The 26,693-nt window shown below is 43.8% G+C and overlaps 3 protein-coding genes and 1 long non-coding RNA gene across 8 annotated transcripts; 1 reads left to right on the forward strand and 3 right to left on the reverse strand.

The window, feature by feature from the left end:
• Window positions 1–567: 567 nt before the first annotated feature.
• Window positions 568–25,637, forward strand: LOC124054327 (myelin-oligodendrocyte glycoprotein-like). Of its 3 annotated transcripts, none has more exons than XM_046380199.1 (5): window positions 568–1,043; window positions 22,962–23,303; window positions 23,510–23,593; window positions 23,821–23,924; window positions 24,377–25,637. In XM_046380199.1, exons 1-5 carry the CDS (start codon window positions 965–967, stop codon window positions 24,449–24,451), a joined length of 684 nt encoding a protein of 227 aa, XP_046236155.1. In that variant the 5' UTR covers window positions 568–964; the 3' UTR covers window positions 24,452–25,637. The 3 variants fall into 3 exon arrangements, with proteins under 3 accessions (XP_046236155.1, XP_046236157.1, XP_046236154.1); XM_046380201.1 differs by lacking the exons at window positions 22,962–23,303; window positions 23,510–23,593; window positions 23,821–23,924; window positions 24,377–25,637 and adding exons at window positions 1,920–2,264; window positions 2,665–2,709; window positions 2,895–3,023; window positions 3,598–3,970 and having other exon boundaries at window positions 839–1,043; XM_046380198.1 differs by lacking the exon at window positions 568–1,043 and adding an exon at window positions 21,984–22,198.
• LOC124054273 lies at window positions 4,305–17,325 on the reverse strand. 2 transcript variants are annotated; one of them, XM_046380052.1, is made up of 25 exons: window positions 17,234–17,325; window positions 16,967–17,096; window positions 16,276–16,437; window positions 15,597–15,734; window positions 14,935–15,086; window positions 14,131–14,234; window positions 13,840–14,029; window positions 13,543–13,674; window positions 13,274–13,417; window positions 12,967–13,102; window positions 12,217–12,367; window positions 11,737–11,873; window positions 10,852–10,963; window positions 9,729–9,792; window positions 9,224–9,427; window positions 8,753–8,895; window positions 8,163–8,305; window positions 7,654–7,775; window positions 7,453–7,550; window positions 7,156–7,292; window positions 6,768–6,892; window positions 6,356–6,501; window positions 5,941–6,043; window positions 5,433–5,569; window positions 4,305–4,904 (listed from the first exon to the last, which is right to left on the reverse strand). In XM_046380052.1, exons 1-25 carry the CDS (start codon window positions 17,291–17,293, stop codon window positions 4,784–4,786), a joined length of 3,291 nt encoding a protein of 1,096 aa, XP_046236008.1. In that variant the 5' UTR covers window positions 17,294–17,325; the 3' UTR covers window positions 4,305–4,783. The 2 variants fall into 2 exon arrangements, with proteins under 2 accessions (XP_046236008.1, XP_046236009.1); XM_046380053.1 differs by lacking the exon at window positions 17,234–17,325 and adding an exon at window positions 16,763–16,835.
• On the reverse strand, window positions 18,272–21,624 carry LOC124054323 (Fc receptor-like protein 5). The gene is made up of 5 exons (XM_046380195.1): window positions 21,504–21,624; window positions 20,664–20,906; window positions 20,310–20,570; window positions 19,705–19,854; window positions 18,272–19,080 (listed from the first exon to the last, which is right to left on the reverse strand). The coding sequence occupies exons 1-5, from the start codon at window positions 21,532–21,534 to the stop codon at window positions 19,037–19,039; spliced, it is 729 nt and encodes a 242-aa protein (XP_046236151.1). The 5' UTR covers window positions 21,535–21,624; the 3' UTR covers window positions 18,272–19,036.
• Window positions 23,297–26,616, reverse strand: LOC124054339. 2 transcript variants are annotated; one of them, XR_006842352.1, is made up of 7 exons: window positions 26,505–26,616; window positions 26,306–26,411; window positions 25,819–25,896; window positions 24,362–24,445; window positions 24,010–24,205; window positions 23,839–23,902; window positions 23,297–23,749 (listed from the first exon to the last, which is right to left on the reverse strand). It is a non-coding gene; the product is annotated as an uncharacterized LOC124054339 (long non-coding RNA). The 2 variants fall into 2 exon arrangements; XR_006842353.1 differs by having other exon boundaries at window positions 26,243–26,411.
• Window positions 26,617–26,693: the final 77 nt, after the last annotated feature.

Consider the following 26,693-nt stretch of genomic DNA (forward strand, 5'->3'; position numbering starts at 1 on the left):
TCTCTGTGTTTACTCGACAATCAACAAATTTCTCAACGCTGTCACTCAGGACCAGGAGTCAAGACTAAACCAATTCACCTTGATGACCACATAATTGTTTTGTATTACCTGTTTTTACTTGGCCGTTTCACACAATTCAGAAAAACAAAAACGTGCAGGAGTTATAGGCCTGTACTTATAATATTATGAATGAAATGTGCGTTATATGGAAGAAAGTCAAGGTGTGGCTGACTTCAGCCATCTTACACAGTGGATCCCCCCCCCGCCCATTCAGGTGTCCCCGCCCCTCTCCCCCTTTTCCCGCCTCCCACACAGCTTCAGTGTACGGCACCTTCTCAACAAGCAGGTGAGTCTGCAGGGGGCGCCAATTTGCCGATTCCCCACACAGTGATATCACACATAATAGAAAATCATGTAGCGGCTCAGATATATATATTGTTTTATATATTATATATATATAATATATTGTTTTATTATATATATATATTGTTTATACAAAGCAGTTATTATAATGTACATTCATACAAACAACAGAACGTCAGCCAGACGGTAGGCTACTTGGAAAAATGCAGAAAATGTAGAGCACAAGTGATATGTTTTCATAGCTTTCTTATTGTTAGAATCACAGATATTTTCCATATACTGTTCTGTTTCCTTTACAAATGCAATAAAATAGGGGTTTGAGTGACTAAATTTGGCTTTGTGTATGTGATATTTACCAAATATAATTATTAAGTTTATGACATACAGTTCTTTTTGTTTTTTACCTTTAACATCATGAACACCAAAATCCCCGTGACGTCGTGACGTCTGCGAGTCGCGTTTCTGTCAAACAGGTACAGTAGGCTTGTTTGCTCACTGTTGTGAAACCCGGAAAACCCCGACAGACCCGTTCCTCGTCCTCGTCCCTCTGGATGCCGGTCGTCTTTGGGTTTTCCTCATCTGTCTATGTTCTGGACGGAACATGACTGGGGCCCGGACGTGGCTGTTGCTCCTGCTGGACTTTCTGCTGATTGGGAAAACTGATTTTAACCAAGACGGAGGTCAGTTCAAAGTTTAGTCTCACACTTTATTTTACTTTTGCTTTCATTCTGACGTGCAGCTCAAAGCGTCTCACCTTCACGGGACCAACACAAAGTGCTGGCCTTCAGGTGAGGTGGTTTTCATAGGCATCCTGTCACTGAGGAGGTTTCTGACTGTCCACAACAGACTCGCCAATGGAGATCTTCCAACCTCCATTCTGATGCGTTTCTCATTGAGTTCTTGGTGTCTTAATGTGGAACTTTGGAGGGTTTTTTTCGGTTTATACTCTCGCTTTGATTAGTGCAGTAAAAGATGTGTTGAGCCTGGTTGTGTTTTAGCTCATAACTGTGGCGTTTATTACTTGAAACAAGGAGCGAAACAGTCTCAACTCAGCCCCAAACGTGTACTTTCATTTAACCCAAGAAGAACTCAGGTCAAAGCAGAACATTTCAACAGCGCCCTCTGCTGGTCCCATTCGGGAGCACACCCAAGCCGCCAAAAAGAAGAAGAAGAAGAATCAGCTTTATTGACAGTATATATATTTTTACATACACACACTGAATTCGTCTTCTGCATTTGACCCATCCTGAATTGAACACACACACATGCAACACCCGGCAAATTACACACAGTGAAACACACACAGGAGCAGTGGGCAGCATCAAGCGCCCGGGGAGCATATTGGGGGGTTAAGTGCCTTGCTCAAGGGCACATCAGTCGGCTAATGGAGAGGGGGGGGACATTATCACTCCACCACACCCAAATTTTTCAAACCCATCCGGTGGGGGAATCAAACCGGTGACCCTCTAATCACAAGCCACTTCTCCAACCTCTAGGCCACGGCTGCCCCCAAGCCAGCTTAGGCCACAATAACGACTTTATCTCATGTGTTTCAGATGTGCAGGCTCACTTAGACTGCCCAAAGGAGGTGTGGGGAGACCTGGGACAGGATGTCACTTTAACCTGCAGTCTCGAGCCTCCACAGGACGTGAGAATCAGGACACATGAATGGGAATTCAATGGTTCAAAACGTGTCCTTGTTTACAGAAGTCGACGTTTTTCTCCTCGTGATCAGCATGATCAGTTCATGGGCAGAGTGTTTGTTGGCAGCAACTTGAATCTGTCTGAAGGGAGACTCTCAGTGAGAATCAGTAAACTGACCACAGATGACAGTGGAACATACAGCTGCCATGTTCGCATAGGAGAAAACCAACCATCCTGCAGTACTAAGCTCAGAATTGGTAAGCAGTTCTGTGTGTCTCATACTTTCACTGCTGCTATCACTGACATGTTGGTGAAAACACTGCAAAAATACTGCAAATTAGTTCAACCTTTTTATAACAAGTTGCTGTTAATTTACAGAGCAAACATGCACACAGATTAAAGAGAAAGACACAAGTTAATAATTAGCAGTTATTTAGATTTAGTATCTGTCTCTGCTAGATAATGTCTGTTTATGTATATAATGTACACGTTTATATAATTCTGCTGTATTGTTGTCTATGTTAGCTATTTTTTCATTTTCTGACTGTATGTTAATAACAGTAAAACAAGTTTTCTTATTTTTTTAAAATGTAAAAAATCCTCATCAAAATGATAAAAGCTTGCAGTAAAATTCGGAAATTCTTCTTTTTTGAACAGTTGACCCAAAAGAAGCGTCTGAAAACTCCAACAAAACACCAAGAGGTGAGTGAACACTTGTCACTTGACTGTTTGCTAATGCGTCTGCCATGAAACGTGTTTCCTGTGAAGAGCTGATTGTTCTCTGTTTCTGGGTTAATGATGATCCACACTGACTTCAGCTGGATGGATGTTACCTTCAGCCCACCGCGAAGAGCAAATCCTGACCTCTTTTTCTGTTCTGTCAACAGACACAAACAGTAATGATAAAAACACTGGGAATTCTACTGCTGTGACCACTGGAGTCAGCGTTGGAATCATAGCAATCATCATTGGAATCATAACTGCTTACTGTATTTGGTGGAGACGTAGAAACTGTGGTGAGTCACAAGTTTCTCCTGCCTTCATTTTGCTCATCTCAAAGGAGGTTCACACCTTTTAAGTCCGTCTTGAACCAGCAGCCCACAGTGTGACAGGTTTACCTTCGTCTGTTTGAAGACGGACTAGAAAACTTCTGAACTTGTCCTTTAACCCACAGACTCACTGTGTATCTGCCTGCTGTCTGCACCGTATTGCACACTTTTGGAATTATTTATCTGTAAAACTATTTGAACAAATTTCCATTTACCATGACACAGAGCGGCAAGAGCGACCAGATCCACAGCGGAAAAATGATGACGGCGAGTAAAAAGGATCTGTGACTCAACATGTTTGGTGTTCGTGCAGCAACAATAACAATATTAATAACACAAAATTAGACTAATTGAAAGACTAGATGAAAAAGACGCGCTAAGTCAGGAGCTAACCCAGCTAGCCTCATGGGGCTCTCGGTTAGCGGCGCTGGCTTCTCATTGGCTGCCTCAGTGTCTCTCCTCAGCGAGGATTCGACATCCTCTGACTTCTCAGGAGCTCTGCAGGAAGAAGCTGACTAACGGCTTGGTTTGTGTTGTGCAGGTACGAGTGCAGGATGTGAGGCGACCCCTCTCAACCGCCTGGGAAACGACGACAGCAGCCGCGACACAAGTGGCTGATTCTCCAATCGGCTAACACTACAGGAAAACGTTTTTATTCCAGCCAAACGTCACTTTGTATGAGGTGCTTCCTGTAAAACACCTGCTTCATATCCACACTCGTATTAACTCTAAAGTTTTCCATGAAAATCTCCAACAATGTGACATGAGATGATGAGCCAGTTCCTCTGCTCTGCCACACTCAGTATGTTGAAGGTTCTTGTATTTCCTCTCTTTAATTTGTTTGTTTCACTTTGTGTTGTGATGTGCTGCTTTGCAGGTGCTTTATTTTTAATAAATATTGGGTTGGTCTCATACTTTAAGTCATAAGCAGTTGTTTGTAAGCTGTGAAACCTCAAGAGGCGGAAGATGAACCGTCATTTTAAAGCTCTAATAAAAATATGAAAGTAAAAATAAAAGTGTTTTCCTTGTGTTTTAAGATATATAAGATATAATAATATTCCTTTATTTGTACTGCAGTGGGGAAATTCTCAGGTTTTCAGCAGGTTTTTGTTTTAACCTGAGGCAACAATCACAATAATCCACAATAAAACCTGAACAATTAATCATCATGTTGGATTTCCGTTCAGATTAACGAATCGATCAGTGTTTTACTTATCATATGTCACAGAAACACGTACCACATTGAACTTTAGCGTAACTCAGCTCTTTATTTCTGCCATAAAAATACAAACTTGTTTATTACTTTTTCTGTTGATTGCTGTTTACTGATGTTTTCTGACTGCATCAGAAAACGTTTCATTGCTGATTTGTGATTAAAACAACTTTTTTTCACTTCTGAAATGTTGTGGCTCATTTGGTATTTTTGGAAAGTGGACTTGAACCTTCAAGTTTAGTCCACTTTGCCAGTCGGTGCTCCATGTCGTCCATTTAAATGAAAGAAAGAATGTGATTGGACAGTTAAAGTCCTGTGAGTTATAACCAACGTGTGCAGGATTTATGGTCACCTGAAACTCAGAATCATTGTGTTTTCATGGCTTAAGAATGAGCCTTTTGTATCTCCAGAGGCAGTGGGTCTTCTCCCACGGAGTCCGCCATGTTGCACATGTTTCTACAGTAGCCCGGAATGGACAAACCAAACACTGGCTGTAGAGAGGGACTCCTCTTTTTCACTTGTCTTGAATTTGTTTTGAACGGTAATCCATCACCATTTTCTTCATTTCATTGGCTGGTTTAAGATCAGCTTCGCAGAGCAGCTCGTCCGGGCCGCCCTTTGGATCACGTTTGTTTCTGTAAAGCAGTTTTCAGTTAGCAGGAAATACAAGCAAGCTTGACAGATTCCAACCTTCAACCTTGTTTTTATGGTGCTTGAGGCTGACGCTCATAAAGTAAGTACTTTGCCAACAGGAAGTGCTCATGTTTCATTGTCAGATTTATTTTGGCTTTGATCAACAGAAAAAGACTTTTTAATGTCAAAGTGAAAACAAGTTAATTACAAATAAAATTAGAAAATGATTTATTCACCCCATTAAACACCTAAATCACTTGTGTGTTGTCAGGGGGTTTCAATTAATTACAAATATTTTATATTTGTGATTAATTACTAATCAAGCTCAAGTTTCCAGTATGTGCTGAGGGGACAAACTCCAACAACACAGGACATCACCCTTCACACTGTGAATCCCTCATCTCCAGGAAGCTAACTTCTAAACTTCTGAAGTTTTAAGGCTCCCACAGCAAAAAGCTTCGGGCAAACCGCACTACCTGTTATACTGTGAGCTGTGTTGCAGGAGTGAGCACAAAAAGAAGCAGACTCACAGTTTGAGGTGTTTCTCAACGGCCTTTCGTTCGTACACTCTGCCGTACTTTGTTTCCACCGGATCGACGAACATCTTGTTGGTGAGCGGACAGATCAGATGTGTGGGTACAAACTGTTTCCCAGAATCCACCAGAGCCTTTCAAATCAGGAGCAAAGACAGCAAACATCAACATGTCGAAGCGATGTAAGAGTGTCTGACACATTACCTATAACCCGTTCACATCGGCTGTTAGCTTTCTTATCCTGGTTCATGCAGTATCAGGACCTTATTTGCTGTAATTCTTTTCTCTGAAAGCATCTTCTGCATATAAAGATGATTTTATTCTCCTCAAAGATAGCATTTAGTGCATGACAATGGCACTGCATGGCCTTATACTATCAAGTGTTCTTGTATCAGTCATTTTATTTAGATTATTGCAACTCTGATGTTTCGGCTTGCTTTATATTATCAAGTGATCCTCTTCCTTTGCTTTTCCATGATATAACCTTTCACCTCTGCTCACTCACCTTCTCCATATCGTCCCGGGACTGTGCTGCACTTTTCTCTGTGTGTTTTTTGGCCTCCTGTTCATACGTCTCGCGGCTGGACAGGAATTCCTCAGCCAGAATGCTTTCACAAAAATCACATTTCATTTTTTAACTGTTTACCAAAGCACAAAGAGGTATCATAAGCATGTAGTGCAGTAGAAAGTAGTGCAGACAACAGCTGAAAATGTTTCTAGGAGACCAAAAAGTAATGAAGACACCTGGACACAGCTGGGACTCAGCTGGGACTCAGCTGCTGCCAGCACAAACATCCATAAGTGAGCTAACAGGTACGTTTGGTTTTTTGGCGACATGATGGTCGTGTCCCAGCCATGGTCATTTCCCCTGGAAACACTTCCTGTCGTTGTGTCTCCAGTGTGTATTTACTATATCAAACCTGTCCAGTGGATCTTCAGGCTCAGGGATGATGAGCAGTCCATAAACAGCATTGAGGATCTCTCTCATGGTGATCTGGGCGTTGTAGTTCCGGTCAAAGATGTTGTGGCAGATGCGTCCCACACTGTTAATATTACAGTGGTACACCTTTGTTCATGTTAAGAAAATGACACTGCAAGTAAAGTACATGTTGTTTACAGTTATTCAAATTCAGATAGTTTTAGTTGTCTGAAGACTTAAACACTTTGGAAGAAAAGAAACAAAAAGACGACGAAAACTCGTCCTGAGTTAAAGTTACAGACACATTAAAGTTGTTCTTTGGTACAAACAATAAAAAATGGAAATAAAAAATATATCTTGACAAGTCAAGACTAAACGAGCGCCTTGGTGTGAACGACAAATGGGCAGGATACAGGTGTGACAAAGCGAACAAGAGGAGGCTTCACCGGGTAGTCGGGACCGAACTGGCAGAACAACTCAAAGACTCCTTTCTCGTAAGGCGTGTCGGGAGGTCCTTCCATCAGAATCTTCCAGAACGCTAAAAGGTTTACAAAAGAGTTTTAAAGATGAGGTTTGCTTTTCATCTTTTGACTTTGACTTTGACTTTGACATCCAACGTGTCTCTGGATTATCCATCGTGACAGAAAACCGAACATGAAAACCTGAAAACGTGTGCTCCACGATATGGAGTCTTCATCATGCTAAGTCACACAAACAAGAGACTATTCAGTGTTGATGTTTAGAATAAAAATCCAGTCTAAATTAAAAAAAGTGATTTTTCAAGACAGAACAGCTACTTACTGAAGTCAGACTCTGATGGAAAGATACTGAAGTAGGGATGTGGACTACAATGCAGACTCCTCAGCTCCTCCAGGATTCGTTTGTCCTTCTCCATTAACCGCCCAACTTTGCCATCCTGGATCTTCTTTTTCAGAGCACTGGGTTGAAAGATTAGCATCTCAACAATCAATTTGCCGTCTGATAAGTACAATTTAATGAGTTTTTAATTCCTGGAGTGGGTTCACAGGACTTTGACCTCCAAAGCTCAGGTAACATCATGAGAAAAGAGACCCTCAGCGTGTTCCACGTAGAACATACCTCTCTGTCACCGTCACTTTAGCGTTCATCTGGCTCGGCAAGATGGCCTCTGGAAGGGCATCATACTCATGAGGAGCAGAGAGCTGTCTTAGATAACTCTGAAAAATACCAGTCAGAAATGAGTGAGTACATCATGTGCAAAGTCCATGCGTGTTTTGAACTGATTAACGGTGGTGCCAAATTCTCAACTGGTGTTCTGACCGGAGTGATGGACGCTGGGTCAGACTTGTTCCTGGGTTTCCTCATCTCTAAAGAGAGAACAGTCTCGTTCTCAAACAGCTTCAGACCATCTTTGCTTGTCTCTGGTTTGAAACAGCAGCCCCCTGAAAGTAACAGAGATTCAAACGACAAGTAATTTACCACTCAGTCATTATTAAAACCACTTTACGGTACTTGTTCATGTCACTGTGAAACCACTTTCTCTACTTACTTAGCTCAACATTAATGGCATTAATTGATGCAATGGAAACTAACTGTTCATCTTCCAATAATGACAGCATTTTCTAACAAAACTGATAGAAGTACCAACTTGGCATGCAGGTTCTCATTTCCATCACAGTCTGAATGATTTGACAATCGGGGGGGGTCAATGAGTGCTCAAGGCTGTAGCACATGTATGAAAATGCCCTATCATCTGTTGCAGCACTACAGAGCCTGAATTTATATTGGTCTTTTGGTTTTATTGATCCTTTGAGGACTTCAAACTGTACCTGTTGCGAGGCTGATTCCATGCAGAATATGAGAAGTATTGCCCTGGCGAGGACTGATCTCTGCATTTCCAAGAATAACCGAATCCACGATGATGTTTGATTTTATCAGGTTGGCAGTGACAACTTCTGGCTTGTTTGAAGATCTATGCACAAAGAATATGTTCTCAAGAATATCATATCATATAACAGGCAAAGATTATGTGTAATAGTAGATGCTTGATCAGAGCTCTGAAGACCTGAGGACCACCGTTCTGACAATTTAAGCTGCATTGTGAAAAAATGCTACCTTAACAATGGTTTTGATGCAACATTCCCTGGTTCTGAATGGGTTGTGTCCTACTTCTAAGTAACAGATGGTATAGTTTGGTTCCAGATAGGACATTTTCAAATTCTTTTGGGTGAAGACCAAAATTCTGGCCTGAACCTTAAAACCTGTTCTTAACCTTCCTCTTCTTGGTCTCGCCAAAATGCAGAAACTGTCATGGTTTTAGAACATTTACAGTATCTGATACATTACAGTCACCAAGCTACTTTATCTTAGCAATGGTATCATTTGAAACAGAAAACTAGTATCAAGGAAAGAGAATTACCCAACATCATTTCCATCTGTGAGACAGAGAATGCGACGTTTACAGTCAGGAAACTTTTTGACTTTTTCCAACTCAAGCATTCCATGCTGTAAGGCATCATACAGCTTGGTTCTTCCACTTGCCTTAAGAGTGTGCACATGTTCCTAGAAAAATGAAAAACAAACATGTCTGTTCAGGTTTATTTAGCCAATTGTATCACAGCTGAGGGGCCCATGCTATAAGCCATAATATGCAGTAGTGTACATCTTTGGGTGTCCCTAAGCTCTTGAGCACTTCCCCCCGGGGGCCGGCACAGAGTGTTGTGTGCCTGATGTGCTTTCTCGTGGGCTGAGACTGTCATGGTGCTCACTGAAATGTACACTGCAACCATACAACCATGGAGTCCTGTATGTCAGATGTACAGAGCTGAATGAGGATCTGTTTCGTTCAGTGTTTCAGAGTTTTCGAAGACGTGTACCATATCGTGTTTACCTTGAACTTTTCGAGTGTTTCTGTGAACGTGTGGAGAGTTTCCACTGTGGAGTCAAACTTCACAAGGCCGATGACATGATGAAAATCATAAGCCATAGTCCGGTTGGCAAAGTTGTCAAAAAGCTCTTTAACAGCATGGATTTTCTGTATTTCCACATTTCCGTAGCACTTCTCCGCCATGGATGAGCTTGTATCTATCAGCACCTGACGAAAGTCAAGAAATGATTGAGTTGTTTATTTTATTTACTTCCTCATACAAAAAGAGGCTGATCGTGAAGGAATGTTCACTTTGCCTCCAGCATCTCCGATTAGCGTCTGCCAATCCAGATTTAGCAATAGTTAACCAAACTGTTCCGACTGCTCCCTCTGCTCTGCATGGCACCAGCTCAGTGCCAGTCCAGTGAAACTGGTGGAACAGGCTGCGTCGCTTCACCTCACCACCACCTCAGAAACACCTGGAAGCTTTACTGAGATAACATTTGATGTAGTAGAGGATCAACAGTACCATTATAGCTTCTTTGGGAGTCCTGGTTGTGACAAATGAATCGTCATCCCTGTGGTCACCAGTTCTGCAAAAAAAGTGAGGAGTTGTGTTAAAGTTATGTCTTAAGATGCAAGATAACACTATCTTGAACACAACGTTTTCAGGATGACGCTGTCCCTGATGGCAGCCTGCAGCTGCAGCTCTCATTGTGTTTTATATATTATATTTTGGTGTATTACTGCTCTGCAATTTCCCAACCCAGGATCAATAAAGTATATCTATCTATCTAGCTATCTCTTTGTGGTATTTTATTTGCTCTGTTAATCTTAATGAATGTCTGAAACGCATTCAGAACCACCAGTGGCGGGCCGTGCATTTGGTACCTGGGCCTTCAGTGGGGACATACCTGACTTAGTCCACCTCTTAACACAACCACTATCACGTCGCAATTATAAAAAAAAACACTGATACTATCCAAAAACACAATATGACAAGGCGTGGCATTAGAGAGAGAGGAATTTCACGTGTTGAGGATAATTTACATTATTAATACAACAAGAAACACAGTTAAGACAACTCCAAACCTCTACACTACAACCACAACTGAGCCATGTACATCATCCGGAGCAGTTCAGAACTGCTAGTCGCACTTGACTGTGACTTTTGCGCTGACCGACCAATCAGAGGACGGAGGAATGCTCACAGCAAGGATTCTGAAATCTGATTGGTTAAAGAAACAGTCAATGGCTAATATAGTCTAAATTGCGTGGGCCAGCACTACTGATTCTGAAGGCCCTGGGCAGATTAGACTGACATGGCAACACATAGAGGCTGAAATCTGATTGGACAAAAATCAAACATCCACATACACATACTGGAAGCAGTGCAGCCCAGAGACATGCTATGAAGTGAAGAGAATGAACTGTTGGGAATAAATTAATACAATTTCATGGATTATCATAGGATTTAGGTTGTAAATGTAGGTCAGTGCTTCTCATAGTGTTTAGGCCAGCAGAGAAGGCCTTGCTGGTCCTGACGGCCCGCCACTGGGAGCCACAGTATTATAGTCGTGGATATGAACAAACCGTAAAAGCCATAACTGGCATTTTTAAAATCCTACCCAGAGGAAAGGTGAGGCACTCACCTGGCTGCCAACATGTCCACATCTATAGTTTTGATTTTGCCAGCCAGACAATCATACACCTTGATCTTTGCAGGGCATAACTTATCTTTCGTCGTGTAGACACCAAGATTGTCTGCCCAAAGAAAAAGAAAAAATGTAAAGCGACATTAATCAGCACAAAAGCAACATTAAAATCGAGAGAAGAACAATTCTGTAGCAACACTTCCTGTTTGGTTTTGTTTTGAGTTGCAAAACTCATCCATCATCTTGACTCCTGACTGTTTTCAAAGCCTCTTGAAAAGGTATTTGTTGAAGATGAGGTGAAGCACCTGACCAGTTATTTATATGTCTGTACATGTTTTGAAGTGTTATTTGTTGAGAAATGAATCTTTAATGTTTTACTGGTATCACAAATACATTTTTGTTCTCTCTGCTTCTCATTTAATCATTCCAACAAATCTTCACACTTTGTTTTGAACTGTCAGATTCATACTGTGTGTGCTTTTTTTTGTTCAAAATGTAAATATATATATATATTTTATCTTACTCTCTTCACTATATGGATACTCAGGCCAATTATTTGTTTGAATGTGAGTTCACTGGATGTCTAAAGTGACCGTTTTCGAGGTGAAGGTGTTTCCTGTGAACAATGGACCTCCATGTGGGGACAGTGACTGCAGCTGCAGCAACAAAGTTCACACCTGAATATACTTTTTAAATGTCTGATGTAATGTGTGTGAATGTGCAATAGTCTTCATAACCTGACAACCTGGCAAAAAGCCTGATTGACTCAGTTTAAGCAGCCACTGCACTGTGTGTTCTACGTCTTCCTGTCCAAGATCGTCTCGTCCTTAAATGAAATCACCATCAGTTTCACGAAATCAGGTGTTCAGGTTCGTGCAGTACCTTCGCTCAGGTAAACAAGGCGTAAGTCATCCAATCCGAGGTCCTTCAGCAGCAGTGGTGGAGTCACTCTGAGGGCGGGGTAAGCGTCGGTTTGTTTCGCCATGTCTCCCAAGGTCTTCTCTGTATTTATGCAAAAGCTGCAATTGAATTATATGAGTTATTAATGTGGTTACTTTGAATGCTGTGAGAAGTGTATCACTTTATCATTAACACAAGGTGAGACAGACAAGTTCAGGTGAGTTCATACAACACAGCGTGTTCTTACATCTGAACATCTTGTACGGGTTTACTACACCTGCTCAAAGAACTACTAAAACCAAATACTGATCAGTCTGGACAACTGACGGGAAACTGACGGGAAAGTGACAGGAACGACGATATCTAAACATGGTACTGGATCTAAGCGTACAGTCAGTGCACTGCATTCATTCATTGCTGATTTCATCACCTCAAACATGAAATCTGATCATACATACGTACTTCTGGCCAGTCACGCTGTCAACAGAAATCCAAAGGTGATATGTTTTAATTGACGGATGAATGCTGAGCAAAATCTTTTCGATGTCAGCGGCTCTGGTGAGTGACGTCTCTTGCAAAACTTCTTCAGTGCAGTTTGGAATCTTCTCACCATCTTGGTGAGGGAAAAGAGAAAGTCAAACCATAACGTCCATAAATGCACATAATCAGTCACTGATCAACAACATGGACAGGAAGGAAAAATATCTCAAATTTTCCCTTCGCTAAGTCCCACCTGTGCAACCGTCTCAGATTCTCTTCACTGTCAACATGGTCACTCTTATTTTGAGTGAATCAGTCGCTGCTGGTTTTGTACCAGCAGGTTGGTTCAGAGTTAATTAGGAACAACTGAGAGAAGTACTTCATAATAAGTCATCAATTATCAAGTCAACCCTGATTCATTCCTCATCTGGTTTTTAATTGGCTCATAATTAACTTGGCATCAGCTGCTGCTGAAATCATATAGTAAATAGCAGTTAGTTCCTCATCCATCCTTCATTTGCTGTCTGGAAACTGCTCAACTTGTGTGCCCTTTACTCAGCAGTGCCTGCTGTGGTATCAATTCATGGACCAGTGCAACAAACTTGTAGAGTCACATGGTTTTGTAATAACCAACTCAAACCTGAACACCACACAAAATACAGAAATTCATTCTGCAAAATGCATACATGCTGGCGGGTTTGCTTTGTTTACTGTAGTTTCATTTACTTTCACCTTTGATTTTCTGAAGTACAACTGCTCTTTCAAAGACACCTGGCACTCCAGGTACATTGACTGGATCACAGAAGCGGCTGCCTTCCTCAGACGTCAGACAAAACGGTGCGTAGTTCTCATGTTCTGACGTCTCGTTCTGTCAAAGTAATGCGAGGCGGCGTGAAAGGGTGTGCAGTCAAGACCACATTCAGCTGCTGCACATTCAGATCAACCAACAGCTGCCAGCTAACATGTTCATCCACACACTGAGGGCTCTCCTGTCGTTGTAAATGATGTTAGCATTCACAGAACCGTAATGTGGAAATACCTTTGCCTCTGACATGAGATACGCCCAGCAGTATGTTGAATACTCAAACACCTCATCGTCCTCGATGATCTTGTCGCCTCGTTTTGATCCGAGCTGTGGCAAAAGCTGTCTAAAGAGCAGGTACAGGCCTTCATATACTGCGATCTATGGGGGAAAAAAACATTCTTGTGTTATCTGGAGAGGAAAATAACATTTTCTTTAGTTTCTCCAGTTTAAAAATAGTAGCGTGTAAAAAAACAAACAAACACTCAATCCAGCAGGGTCACTACCTTCTGGTTCCTGGACAGGATCTCGTTCTTCCAGAGTAACTGATGCAAACTTTGGGCCAGAGGGTGACATCCAGTCAGTTTTCGCATGTAGCCAATCAAATTCTTGCATCCAACTCCTGAAGTCGTGTTTTTCTACAGTAGAGAACATTAGTTTTTATTTTGCTTTGCAAATTTCATGACAAATGAGAGAGACGCACACGACTCTGCTGAGAGGACGCGGCGAAACAAAAGTTCGAGAGCGATTTAATAATGATGAAGGAAAATGAATTCATGTTTGTAGTGACAGACGCTGCTTACAACGATCTGAAGTGAGGACAAGAAGACACTGATTCCTTTGGTGGTTTGAAGCACTGAGGGCTTGATGTCATCAGTGAAGAACTCTTGGTGGTCTGGAGCCTCCTCAGGAAAGGATGACAGTGAGAAGTTAACCGTCGACCCATCTGAGATTCCACAACTCGCCAAAGTGTTGCCGCCGCCATGGTCGCCCCTGACAACATGGTTAGCGCACACATCAGAATCACCCTCGCCAACAAGGCCCCAAAGCCGTATCATCCACTGAACGCATGCAGCACAACAATTCAGAATTGCCTGTAGCGAAGAACACGTCCAGGGATTCCACTCTCGATCGCCAGCTTGTTCTTCAGATTCACAACTGTGTCACGTTCCAAATCCACCGTCACCTCAAAGTCTCCCTGTTTCAAATGTTGAACAAAAAGGGGATGAAAGTTTGAAAAATGTAAAGACTCAAACCTGAGCCGATGGCGGGTCACCTCATAGCCACCTCATAGCCACCCACGCTGATACTGATTGGGGCAGTCGTGGATCAGCGGTTAGGGTGTCGGACCCGTAACCGGTGGATCGCTGGTTCGATTCCCCGTCCCGGTGTCCATGGCTGAGGTACCCTTGAGCAAGGTACCTAACCCCCACTGCTCCCCGGGCGCTGCACGCGGTCGCCCACTGCCCCGGGTTTGCTGTGTGTGTGTGTGCACGTCACTTGGGTGGGTTAAATGCAGAGAACAAATTTCATTGGAGTGAGTTCCCTCCAATGACAAGATATGTCACTTTCCTTTCCTTTCCTTTCCTTCCTGATACACCACAACACAAAGACGGCGAGATAAAGGAGCAGCCAGTTTTTCACATCCTGTTCTGTTCGTGATGGGGACGACAACAGCACTTTCATCCACACACTGCCATTCTAAAACTGTAACTATCAGATGATTCACAGGACCCCTCCACTGTACACAAGGTCAGTTATAATGCAGGACAGCTCGCCGCCAGCCAACGCCACCACAGCAGAGGGAGGACCTGAGGAGCGTCTAGACCAGAACAAGATCCTATTCACTGAACATTTAAAACTGACCCTTCAGGCAGTTGGAAAAGAAGAGACTTCACCTTCAGCATGATGTGGCATCGAACCGCATCTGTTCCGCTTGTTTCAGCCATCTCCATGCTCAACGTTGGAGGAGCTTGAATCAGATTTTCCTTTGGCGTAAAGATGGCGTAGATTACATCCCCACTTTTAATATGTCTGTCTTTCAAAGACCCTGTGGGTGAACAAAATCCAAATAACTTTACATACACTGAAAAAAAGGTTGCTGAGCTTGTAGTCACAGGGTGGATTTCTGCTTGGGTTTAATTTGCTTTCATTACCAGCCACTCTTACAAATCATTCTGAAGGGGCTTCCACAAAGTTTTTGTTTGTGGAAAAATGAGACAATCCTGACTAAATTTGCTGGAGTCCATAAGTTGTTTTTAGCTGGTTCTTCTTAGTGTACCAGAGGCAGATCTGTGGGGTTTGGTGGGCCGCCGGCTCCGTTTTGATCACAACCTGCACATGGTGGCTTCACCAGCACAAACATATTTCATATTTTCATACGTATGCTTGTCTTCACTGATGTGCAGCTTGGTGCAACAGTTAATTGTACAAACTTTGCCAGGTTACCAAAACAACAAAAGGCAAATCTGCACTATTTGTTTGAAGACCTAATAACCCATAATCAGTGTGCAGAATAATGACTTCTTGTTATTTATTTTAGAGCACAGAATGCACTCACACGTGTTGAAGAACGGATCATCAGACAAAGGCATCCCATCGGCTGCGTACAGACAAACACCTCTGGACGGACCAATGCGTTCACTGTGACAGATCCTCAGCATCAGATCCTCAACTGTGTTCTGTGCTGGATCCAAATCTGACAATTCAAAGTGAGTAATTATAATCATTAGGAGTTATTAATTCATATCAAAGTTTTTCGTGAGTGCAGGGCCTACAACTAAATTTTCAGTCTTCTGTTGTTCTGATCACAATTAAAATGATCTTAAATCGTGATATGATGCACATCCAGCCCTCAAAATATCACAGCAGTTTGTCAAATATTCATTTGACACAAATTTTCAATGTTTTTGAGGGCAGGACCTTCACTCCAGAATCCAGGGTTCAAATCCCGTCTGTGTTCAGGTTTACACAACAAAAGTGGTCTCATTAAGGTCAGGAAAAGGACAGCTTCAGTTTATGAAACAATCACAAAATTAAAGTCACTTATATGGTAATAAAAACACGTGACAAAACATTTAACTTTCCCGTGGACATAAACTTTCCATTTTAACTCGTGCTGCTTGCCACAAAGGAAATCCACCTCATAGCCATGTGAATCCCATGGATTACATTTTGTCCTGAAAAGCCGTATCCTGAAGGCCTTTTTTCCCACTGTATGAATGGTGTGAATGTCTCACCGTTGATACATTTTGGTCCGGGACTTTTGGGGTACGTGTACTGCAGACTGAACGCCTCCATTGACTTCTTCACAGACGTTTCAGCTCGGTGTGCTGGAGCTCTGAGTCTGCGAATGGTGTTTCTCATACCAGAAAACCGATTTTTTTCCACCTGTGTTAACCCTGTGTGGAAATAAGATTAAAGATTAAACTTTATTCATGATGTCCATATGAGAGAATCTGACCCTAATCGGCTTGTTTTCTATCTGGACCGTGACTTAAAACATCTTGAGCAAATTGTAAAAAGTTCCATCAACAAATAAATCACACGTGTGAGAAACGTATTTGGAGTAATTTTTTGCAGGATCATGAAGTACATTCTTCATAAGAATTCACAGACAAATGACTGAGCTTTTGACTGAGCACTTGATGCTTGTTTTTGATTTATGTCTTGTCTTAAAACATTTCATAGGTGTGTTTTAACGTGGTCTGTGCGGATCCTGCAAACCTGTGAAAAGAACTGGGTGAGGCTCCAGCAGTGCTGACGCCATTCAAAACGAGGACAGAAGGTCAGGTACACCCTGAAACCGATGCAGATAAGACCAAGAACGTTTCCCTGTTTTTATCACAATTATTTTTAACATAAAATACTTTCATGTTTAGTGACATCAGAAAGAGGAACTGAAACTTCAGACTAACTGCTTTCACTTACCGAGGTTTTTCAAGTCCTCATCTGTTACTCCGTCGAGGAAATCTCTCTCATCCTTCACTCCCAGCTGAAGAAACTTTGCGTAGTAAGACTCCAGTCTGTGCTGCTGGAGCAAGTTGAATATTGCCTCCATCTACGGAGAACACAACAGCAGAATGTTTTAGCTGAAATTCATCTCTCCTCAGAGTATCTGAACACACATCTTTAGTGGTCATATTTGTTCTCTCTGTCAGCGTTAAACATAACTTACTGTAAGGAGGAAAAACTTACCGCGACGCTCTCCGCACGTGGAGTGCAACACTTGTGCAGTTTAGTTTCTGTTTGCAGCATTTATGGTACAAACTGAGGTGTGGCTCTTCTGTGGAAAACGAAACCAAAAGCTGCACACTGTGGCTGTGGGGATGTTTTTAGGATTTGCTGCACGTGATTTTGCAGTAGTTTGTGAATTATCAGAAATGGCTACGTGGCTCTTTGTTTGAAATACTAACCTGCAATTTAAGTTAAGCACCTTAAAAGCACAATTGCACCTTCTCTCTTCTGCTTCTTATATATTTATATATACTTTACATATTGTGCATATACTCTGTATATATTCATCTCTGTTGATATTTAAATATTCTGACACTATTTATATTTTTATATACACTACAACTACTCTTCAACTATGAACTTACTATATCTACAAAAACAAAAAACCAGCTCTGTTATTAGTCTTGCCCTGTCTTTGTGCATATTTAGATTATTATATTTAGATCATAGATTGTGCATAGCTTCTGTCTTGTCCTGTCTCACTGTCTTTCTAAAGTGTCAGATGTAGCACCGAATTGTTCCTGGGGAAACGTAATTCCATGTCACTCTGTACTTGCACATGGCTGAGGCGACTATAAAACCCACTTGACCTTGAACCTGCACTCCTCACGGCGTCCATCACTGATGTAACAAATCAGGTGTGAACACGTTGCTTAATGCAATGCCACGTCTTTGTGTTATTGTACACAAAGAGTCAGCGGGAGCAGCGAGGACATCAGGCGCTGCGGTCAAGCCAGCGATTCGAATTTCTCACGTATTCACACCAAGTGCAGACGACCTTGTATTCCACACAGTCTTGTGAATTAGGGTTGTCAAACGTCAAAACTCGGATACTAAACATTAGTGTCTGATTAGACACTCACCCCGCCCTCACCGCCTGCTGAGCACGTGACGCAGGCTGAACATGGAACCTCTTAAAGACCGACACTCCGGTCGTTATGCAGAATTTGGAGAGTTTGGAAAAACTCCCGTCTCAACAACATTGAAGTGTTAGATAGATAGATAGGTAGATACTTTATTGATCTCCAGGGAAATTCAAGGTTAATCAGTTGTTAAACGGTTATCACAGATGTTAACCTGGCCGATGTAATGCCAAATTGTGTGACCCTAGGTGGCGCTGTTGCTGTTGGCCAGCTTGAACTCGTAAACGCAGTAACACAAACAGGGTACATCATCAACAAATGATGTGCGTCATGTTTGTGTGCAAACACTGTCATTCATGTGGTGAACCTTCCCTTAGCTTACCGGCAGCCCACCCATAACCATAACACCTGCGTGAGACAACACCGACCAGCAGCAACAGCAGCCATTGATAATAATAAGACGATCACCTTAATGAAGGAGACTGGCAACAAACGTCATGAGTGCTGTGAATGTGTCACCAAAAAGTCCCAACATGATAAAACGGTTTCCAAAATATGTTCACTGAGGACTGAATGGATTTCTGCTCAAAACATTCCCGAGTTTGACGGTACAACATCTGTGAAATGTAGAGTTTGTTGGTTGACTTCAAAGAAAAGAAAATCAGCTCTAAACATCACAACACAAGATATTCCTTCACGCTTTAACTCTCCAAAACACAGGAACAAGAAATGCACACAATTCATTCATATTCAGATTCAAAACACTTTGTTGATCCCAAGACGAGCAGCTTAACTCATCCACACCTCCAACGCCAACCAAACACAAACTGCCAGACCACACTGCCTTCATCCTATTCATGTTGGCCATCAGGTGGCGCTCTTCTTCTTCTTCTTCTCCTCCTCACTCCACTTGATCAGAAGCTCTCCACTTGACGTCATCTCCAGCTGCAGGAAAACCACAGACGTTTGAATGTCAGACCAGAGCACGCGAGCAGCCTCAACAACCATCAAACAAATGACCTTTTTTTGACCTCACTTCCTGTTTTCTACCAATGTGGATGTGTTGCACACAAAGTCACACCTGTGACTGACTTCCTTTCCTTTGCTTTCTGCTACCTTGAACTGACTCACCCCTGCAACCTGCAGCCAATCTGAAGTTCAGAAGACCGTATCAGACTACTGACCAATCAAAATGCTGGAAAAAATGACTCATCGTTCCTACAAGGTCTTGACTGGGACCACAGGACTGACTTCACAGTAAAGTGTGCATGATTCAGGTCTGGCTTCAGTTCAGCTTCAGTGTCTTTATGCTCCTCCTCCATCGGGCCAAACAGTCGTCTCAACAGAACCAGCTGATAAGCAGCTTTGCGATTGCTGGTGACTCAGGATCAGCAGTGCTGAGCTCAGTGAAGTCAGACTTAGTTGAACCCGCTTTGGTTACATTGCAGAGAGTTCAACACTGATATCTGGATTCATGTGTCTTTGAGTCCAGACACTCGTGGCCCTGACCTCCAGAGGAAGCCAATCGGAAAACATACTCATTACGGGGTAAACAGGTTTTATGATTACCAGGACTCTCAGAGGTCTTCCTCCCTCGGGCCCACTGTCGGTACGTATATATACCCAGTCCGAGTATGGCGGTGTAGAGGACGAAGAGCAGGATGCTGCACACCAGCCGGGGCACAGACATGACGGGAGGGATGATGATTATGGGCCGAGCTGTGAAGAAGAAGAAGAAGAAGAAGACGACCAACCATCAGAGCGATGAACTCGAACCACGCTAAGTTCTGTTTTCATCCAAACATCACAATGAATTGTCAGCAGGCCAAAAGCACAACAACAACAACAACACGTGTCAGACCAACAACAAACTCAGTCAGAGGATTTTGGGTCATCTAATGCTGCATTCCAATTGGCTGGATTGGTTATTTGGAACTTGGCAAATATCGTGAACATGGAGGACACTGAGCTACGATGATGGAAGTTTAACTCGACTTAAAATCGTGAACTTTCTAACAGGTTCTGTGATGGATGTCGATCGTCTAGAATGCAGAAAATGCAGCATCTCCACACAGGAAGTGATGTCGGGATGCGGCTCCTTTGTGATACCAAACAGCACGGCGGACTCCCCGTCGCTCGTGCTGCGTTGTGTAGACAGTGTAACATTATATCACCTCTCACGGCCAGCCAGCTCTGTGGTGACCTTCCCCTGGCAGGATGTTCACACGTGTAGAAGCCTTCGTCGCGCTGGGACGCGGCTGGCAGGACCATCTTTCCCGCCGGCTGGGTGCCGATGAAAACGCCATCTTTGTAGAAGGCAGCACTGAAGTCTGATGTTCGATTCTTTTCGTATCGCTCCTTGTAGGAGCAGCGAAGTGTCACCAGGTCCCCCTCAGTGACAGGAAGTGCGGGGCTCTCGAGGATCACCGGGCCAACTGAAACACAGAGGAGCAAAGTGGAGGGAGGCTAAGCAATCCTGAATCTGAGGTTCGCATGAAACACAACGTGAGCACGTTTTGGTATCGTACCTGCCACAGTGATGTTGACGGCGTTGCTGCACTCGTCCTGCGCCGACTCGCACCAGTACACTCCGCTGTCGGACGGGTAGACGTCTCCCAGGGTGCAGTCGCCCTCGCATGGCTCAGCCACCGCAGCAGAGTCGTTTTTCCTCAACGTCCAGCCGCTGGTGTTTGCTGGCGCCGCGCAGGTCACGCGGATGTCGTCATAGCGGAAGAACTGAGATTTGTCAGGATGGACGCTCAGTGCGGCCGCTGTTGGTGATTCAAACAGGAAATGGCAGGCATGAATGGAAAAACACCAACTGCGACATCTCATCTTCATGAGCTTAAAGCGTCGAACCCTGAGAGTTTTGTCCTCATGATAACAAACAGGAAGTCTCACTAACTACAACTACCGCTTGCAGCTTCGCCTGCTTTCAGCTCGCAGGGGGGTCGAGTCAACCTGCGAGGTCGAGTCTTGCACATCTGGGGATGGTGTGCAGATTGCATTGAAACCTGGTGGAGACCCGATCGCGGTGTGTCAGCGAGACCACCTCCAGCAAGGTGTGATCTCACTAACGTGGAATCTGTTGATGGCGGCTGTGAACTGAGTCATGTTGTTAAATCATCTGAAGAACCACAAAAGCGATCGGGTTCTGCGTAACTCACTTGAGCGTATTTCTGTCCAGCTCCGACTCTACGTTACTCTGCACTTCCTGCTGTTTCTCCACGTTTCGGTTAGTTGGGCTGGAGCATCTCGCACCTGTAACTCTCTCACCTGCACTCTGTCCGACGGCCACAGAGCACAGTCGGAGTCGGCGACAACCGAACAAAGAAAAGTGAACCGAATGAGATGAAAAGGCAACTCACAGACGATGAGGCAGAGCGAAGTGACCTCCATCCCGCGTCGATACAGACTGACTTGTTATAGTTCATCTTCAACCAGCAGGTCTGCCCACATCCTGGCTTCAGAGGAAATCATCGACATATTCTGTAAGGAAGACACAAAACCCCAAACCAAAGAGACGAGCAGATGAAGCCATGAAAAGAGAAGAACAAACTTTAAAGTGATTTTCACACAATACCTCAGTGCTTTCACTTTGAATTATTTTAGTCGTTTTCATTTATTTTGTGGTACAGTTGAGGTTTGGACTGTTGGTTGGACAAAGTCAACATTGTGAAGGAGTCACTGTGGGCAATCCTCAACATAAAAACCCTCTGTCTGTCTGTTTGTCTGTCTGTCTGTCTGTCTGTCTCTTCAAATGAAACACTTTGGTGTCGACCTGCTCTGACTGAATACTTTAAGTTCGTCGTGACGTCGTGACGTCTGCGAGTTGCGTTTCTGCCAAACAGACACAGTGGTCTTGTTGGCTCAGCCCACTGTTGTGAAACCCGGAAAACACCGACAGACCCGTTCCTCGTCCTCGTCCCTCTGGATGCCGGTCGTCTTTGGGTTTTCCTCATCTGTCTATGTTCTGGACGGAACATGACTGGGACGTGGACGTGGCTGTTGCTCCTGCTGGACTTTCTGCTGATCGGGAAAACTGATTTTAACCAAGACGGAGGTCAGTTCAAAGTTTAGTCTCGCACTTTATTTTACTTTCGCTTTCGTTCTGACGCGGTTCAAAACGTCTCACTTTCACGGGGGCGGACGGTTGTGTCTCGCAACAAAACCGTTACAAGTTGAGTTATTATTTATTCCCATCACGTCGGGTCCTGTAATTAGCCAACGGGATTTTCACGTGTCGGTAGTTTCAAAGATGAACATTTGCCATTTGCTACAACTCTGTTTTGTGACAAAACGCGTGGGAGGTCGTGTAGAACCGCCACTGCTTGCACACCATGAACTATAAATTTGAATAGGTGCCCAATCAAAACAGCATTTATTACAGATTTATGACCCAGTTCATCTCAGATTAATCTTCAGGTTCCTGTAAATATGGCGGGTTCTGTCGACCAGCTGTACCCCCCCCAAAGACCCCCGTCGCTCCAACAGAGTTTATTATGAGTCCGTGCAGTGGCGCCTTTTGGATGGAGATGCAGCGCAGCATTTACTGTCTGGACTCAAATCCACTGACACCAACAGAACTGAAGTCACATTCAGCTGTTGGCAAATGATTTGGGATTGAGCCCTTATGGCAAAGTGACCTGCCACAGTAACCCGTTGGCTCGCAACACAAATCAGAGCGCTGACTGTGCTGACTGAGACATTTACAATTAAAGCATAAAGCTGCCGGGCCATTCAAACGGTTTGTTAGGACGTGGTGTAATGGCTGTACATGACAGAGAAGCTCGATGCAGTCAGAATCTGTTTTGTGTGTTGAGCAGAGTTTGGGCCTGAATGCCCGGAGACGCAAGTGGAAGCAGCATTCGGCGGGAACGTGATCCTGCAGTGCCACATCACTAAGCTTCAGCGTGCTGTGGACAAGCTGGAGTGGGTGTGGAATGACAGAAAGGATGTCAAGGATGTTGCTCTGTTTCGAAATGGAAGAGAGTCTCATAAAGACCAAGCGCAAGAGTACGAAGGGAGGACGACTCTGTTCCTCAGTGAGCGGAGCAAAGAGAACTGTTCCCTGAAGCTGACGTCGGTGCGGATGTCCGACGAGGGGAGATACCGCTGCTCCGTTAGGGTCGGACAAATGGAAGACAACTGTTTTGTGTACCTCACAGGTAAGTCCACTAAAGCTCCTAACATTTTTCATCATATCAGTCAGCTTCAGCAGCTGTTCATGATGTCGTCAGCTGTTCGCTGTTGGACACAGTTACCTGACGTTAAAGGGACAGTCCCAAAATATTTGTCCTCATGATGATGGTTCTGTGAACCTTATGATGTCCTCAGAAACAACTTAAAAATGTTTGTTTTTTCTTTCTCACAGTCTACAACAACACTCAGCATCAATCACCGGGTACTGGCCAGATTAAGAAGATAACGCCTCCTTCAAAGTCATCTAGCCCAAAGGGTGAGTTGAACGTTCCTCTTTATCGCGGGCCCAGATGAGCAGGAAGTGGACCGTGGTTGTCTCTGAGTTGGTCCGAACAGCAACATGTGGTCCTGTTGAGGGACGATTCAAAGACCATCAGCCAGAGTCCAGCCTGATGGGTCACAGGGGCTGCAGCTGGTCGAGAAAACAAATGGACAAATGGATCAATATAATCAATAAATGACTTCTCTCTCGTATTCTTTCAGGTCCTGATGCCAATATACCTGACATTATTGTTTCAATTTTGGGTCCCATTACGTTCTTGGGCATTTTTGTGATCTGGATGATCTGGAAAAAGTGCAACAGAACAGTAAGTTTCTCACCTTTTTATTATTAATTCGCCTGTTAAACTTCCTGAGACGCTCAGGGCCTCCACTGGGTGAATTCAGCCTCACCTGAAGATGATCTCTGAGATCTTTAACCAGTGAAGCTCACCGAGCTCACAGTCTTCAGAGACGTTCTTACATTCCTACACCTGGGAGGAGCTTGGAGGTCGTGGAGGAGCTGTAGGACCAACCTGTGGGTGGCGTCCCACATCAGGGCGTCACATGGTTACTCTGAGGGCCTGAGAGGTCCTTACTGCACTGATATCTAAAATGAGACAGAAGAGCGCGTTTGAGATTCTTGCTCTTTGACTCCCAGATGAAAACCAGAACAGGGTGGACCCTGAAGAGGACTGATGATTATTATACAGTTTGCTTTAAGTGTTTTGGGATTTCATGAGCTGCCCTCTGAAACTGCTTTCACCTCGTCTTCTCACAGGGGACGGACCAGCCGCCACCCGACCACAACAACCCGGGAGACAGGAACGTCCTCCAGCCTGGCGGCGTACTGTAACGAAGAAAAAAAGAAATATGAGATATGTCAGGTTTTAAAAGGGAATCCGAGCTGTAAGACATGTGAGCTTTAAGTTTTGGCAGCTGATATAACTTTTTCTGTCTTTTTAAACGTCTCGTGACAAAAGCATTCCAGTACTGTACTCGGGGGGGGGGGGTGAATGCTTGCGGACCACCATGTGACCACGCTCAGGGTTTAAGTTTCTGTTGGTGTTCAGGAGCTCAGTACTGATGGGCGGACGCTCAGGAAGACGACCCACCACTCCACGACCTCTCTTACTGCCAGGATGTCAGGAACTGAGCGCCTGAACCTCAGGGAACTGAGACCCTGACGTGGACTGTGCTGCCTGTCCTCGGCGTGGTGCACCGTAAGCGTCCTGCACTTCGCCTCAGTTAGGGCGGCGTTTACTCTGTGCAGTGAACTCACACCTCAGTGCACTTCTTATGAACTGCTGTGATGAGAAACCTTGTGAACATCACACTGAACACTTTTTGGGCAGGAAATGAGCGTGAGTTCAGAGATGTTATTGCACATAACAGGTGTACATTTTAGAATGTCGGGAATCATCCCAAACTGTGCTTCTAAGCAGCCATGATGGACCTCCAGCCCTGAGAGATGTGATGAAGTTAATAAAATAGGACGCACCCTAAAGCCAGCGAGGAGGAGGAGCTCATGATCCTCATCACTGCATGGTGCTGAATCTCAATGAGCTGGTGTGAATCTTTTACCTTTGCATTACTTATTCATCACGTCCCCGGCGTGTTAAGCTTTAAACTTCAGTTTTAACTTCTTAAGCTTATTCTTCACTGACATAAGAAGCTATTAGGGATTAAAAACAATAAAAGCCACAGAGAATCATCGAAAGCTCTAAGAAATCCACTGGGAACACTCAATACGTCCCAAACACTAGAAATTTGTTTGATTTCAAGGTTTAACCCCAACCTTTACGCTAAAGTCCACAACTCGGACAGCAAACAAACTTTCAACCTCCTCCAGAAGGAAGTAGAGAACATATCAGTCCACACGTCCTGTGACATTAATTTGATTGTTTTGTTTCCATGCAGCATCTGTTGTAGACACGACTCGACTGTTGGATGATGTACGAACAGCAGAACTGTGATTTTATGCACTTTTTATATCAAAGGGTTGTGGGTTTTTTAAAATAAATGATGTCTTTTCAAATCGTCTTCTTGTTTCCGTTTCCTCTGACAAAACCGTTCCGATTAGCTGAAGTATTTATCGTGTACACACGCAGCACCGGTACTTTTTAATGCCTGTAGTAAGAGTGAATTTGAAGATGTACAAGTACCTCTCCCTCATCCTATGGGCTCATTCTGTTTGTAATGTGTGTGGAGGCAGATGTTTACCTGCACAGGTGAGTCCAGGCTAATCTTCCTCAGGAGCTCAGCGAGGGAGCGTCTCTTTAAATAATTCAGGCTGACGTGCTGCAGTCGGGATAAAATAATTCTGTTAAATTATCTGGAATAACAGTGCCATCTTGTTGTGAGTGTGACTGAAGTTACATGACGTCCCAGGATGCACTGGGGCAACACATCAATGAAGTTGAAGTCTCAACTCCTGCGTCATTTTGGGTTCCATTTTGTTTTACATCAGATATTAAAGTAGAAAAATGTGGTGAGAATACGAGTGACTTCTGTGGTGAAAACTAAACTAAAATCCAACTCAAAGTGTCTTCATACGCAGCACAACAAGTAAAACAACCAAAAGCTCGTCAGCAGTATGGCAGCCACTCGCCGCCCCACTCTCTCTCTCCCTCCCCCCACATCCCACCTCGCTCACACCTCGACCCCAGACACATCACACACATCATGAAGACCCTGGAAAGACTCATACTGGAACAGCTCCGGCCCCCCCTGGTCCAACCACTTCAGGATCAGGTTCACCAGTCAGCCTCGTTTGTCCTCGTTTGTCTCCAACAATCACCAACTCTGCAAATTGGCTGAAATTAGAGTCAGATGTGAAAAGATTCAGACTGGCAGACACCCCAAAACAAACAAAGAACAGAAATGGAAAAATGTTAAAGGTAACTCACTGCCTTTTTGAAAACTACCTCAACTGCAAAACCGTCGCGTTACGACAACTAACAACTCCAACGCAGCCGCAACAGAAACTCAAAAGCTCAGCCAGGAGGAGCGATGTGACTTCTACCTGGAACAGAGTATTTCTACACTGTGGTGTGTACCTCCTCCATGTCTGTCCAAATGGAGGCCGAGCGAAGGCC

This window comes from Scatophagus argus, chromosome 23, assembly GCF_020382885.2.
Source record: "Scatophagus argus isolate fScaArg1 chromosome 23, fScaArg1.pri, whole genome shotgun sequence".
Taxonomy (NCBI): Eukaryota; Metazoa; Chordata; class Actinopteri; family Scatophagidae; genus Scatophagus; species Scatophagus argus.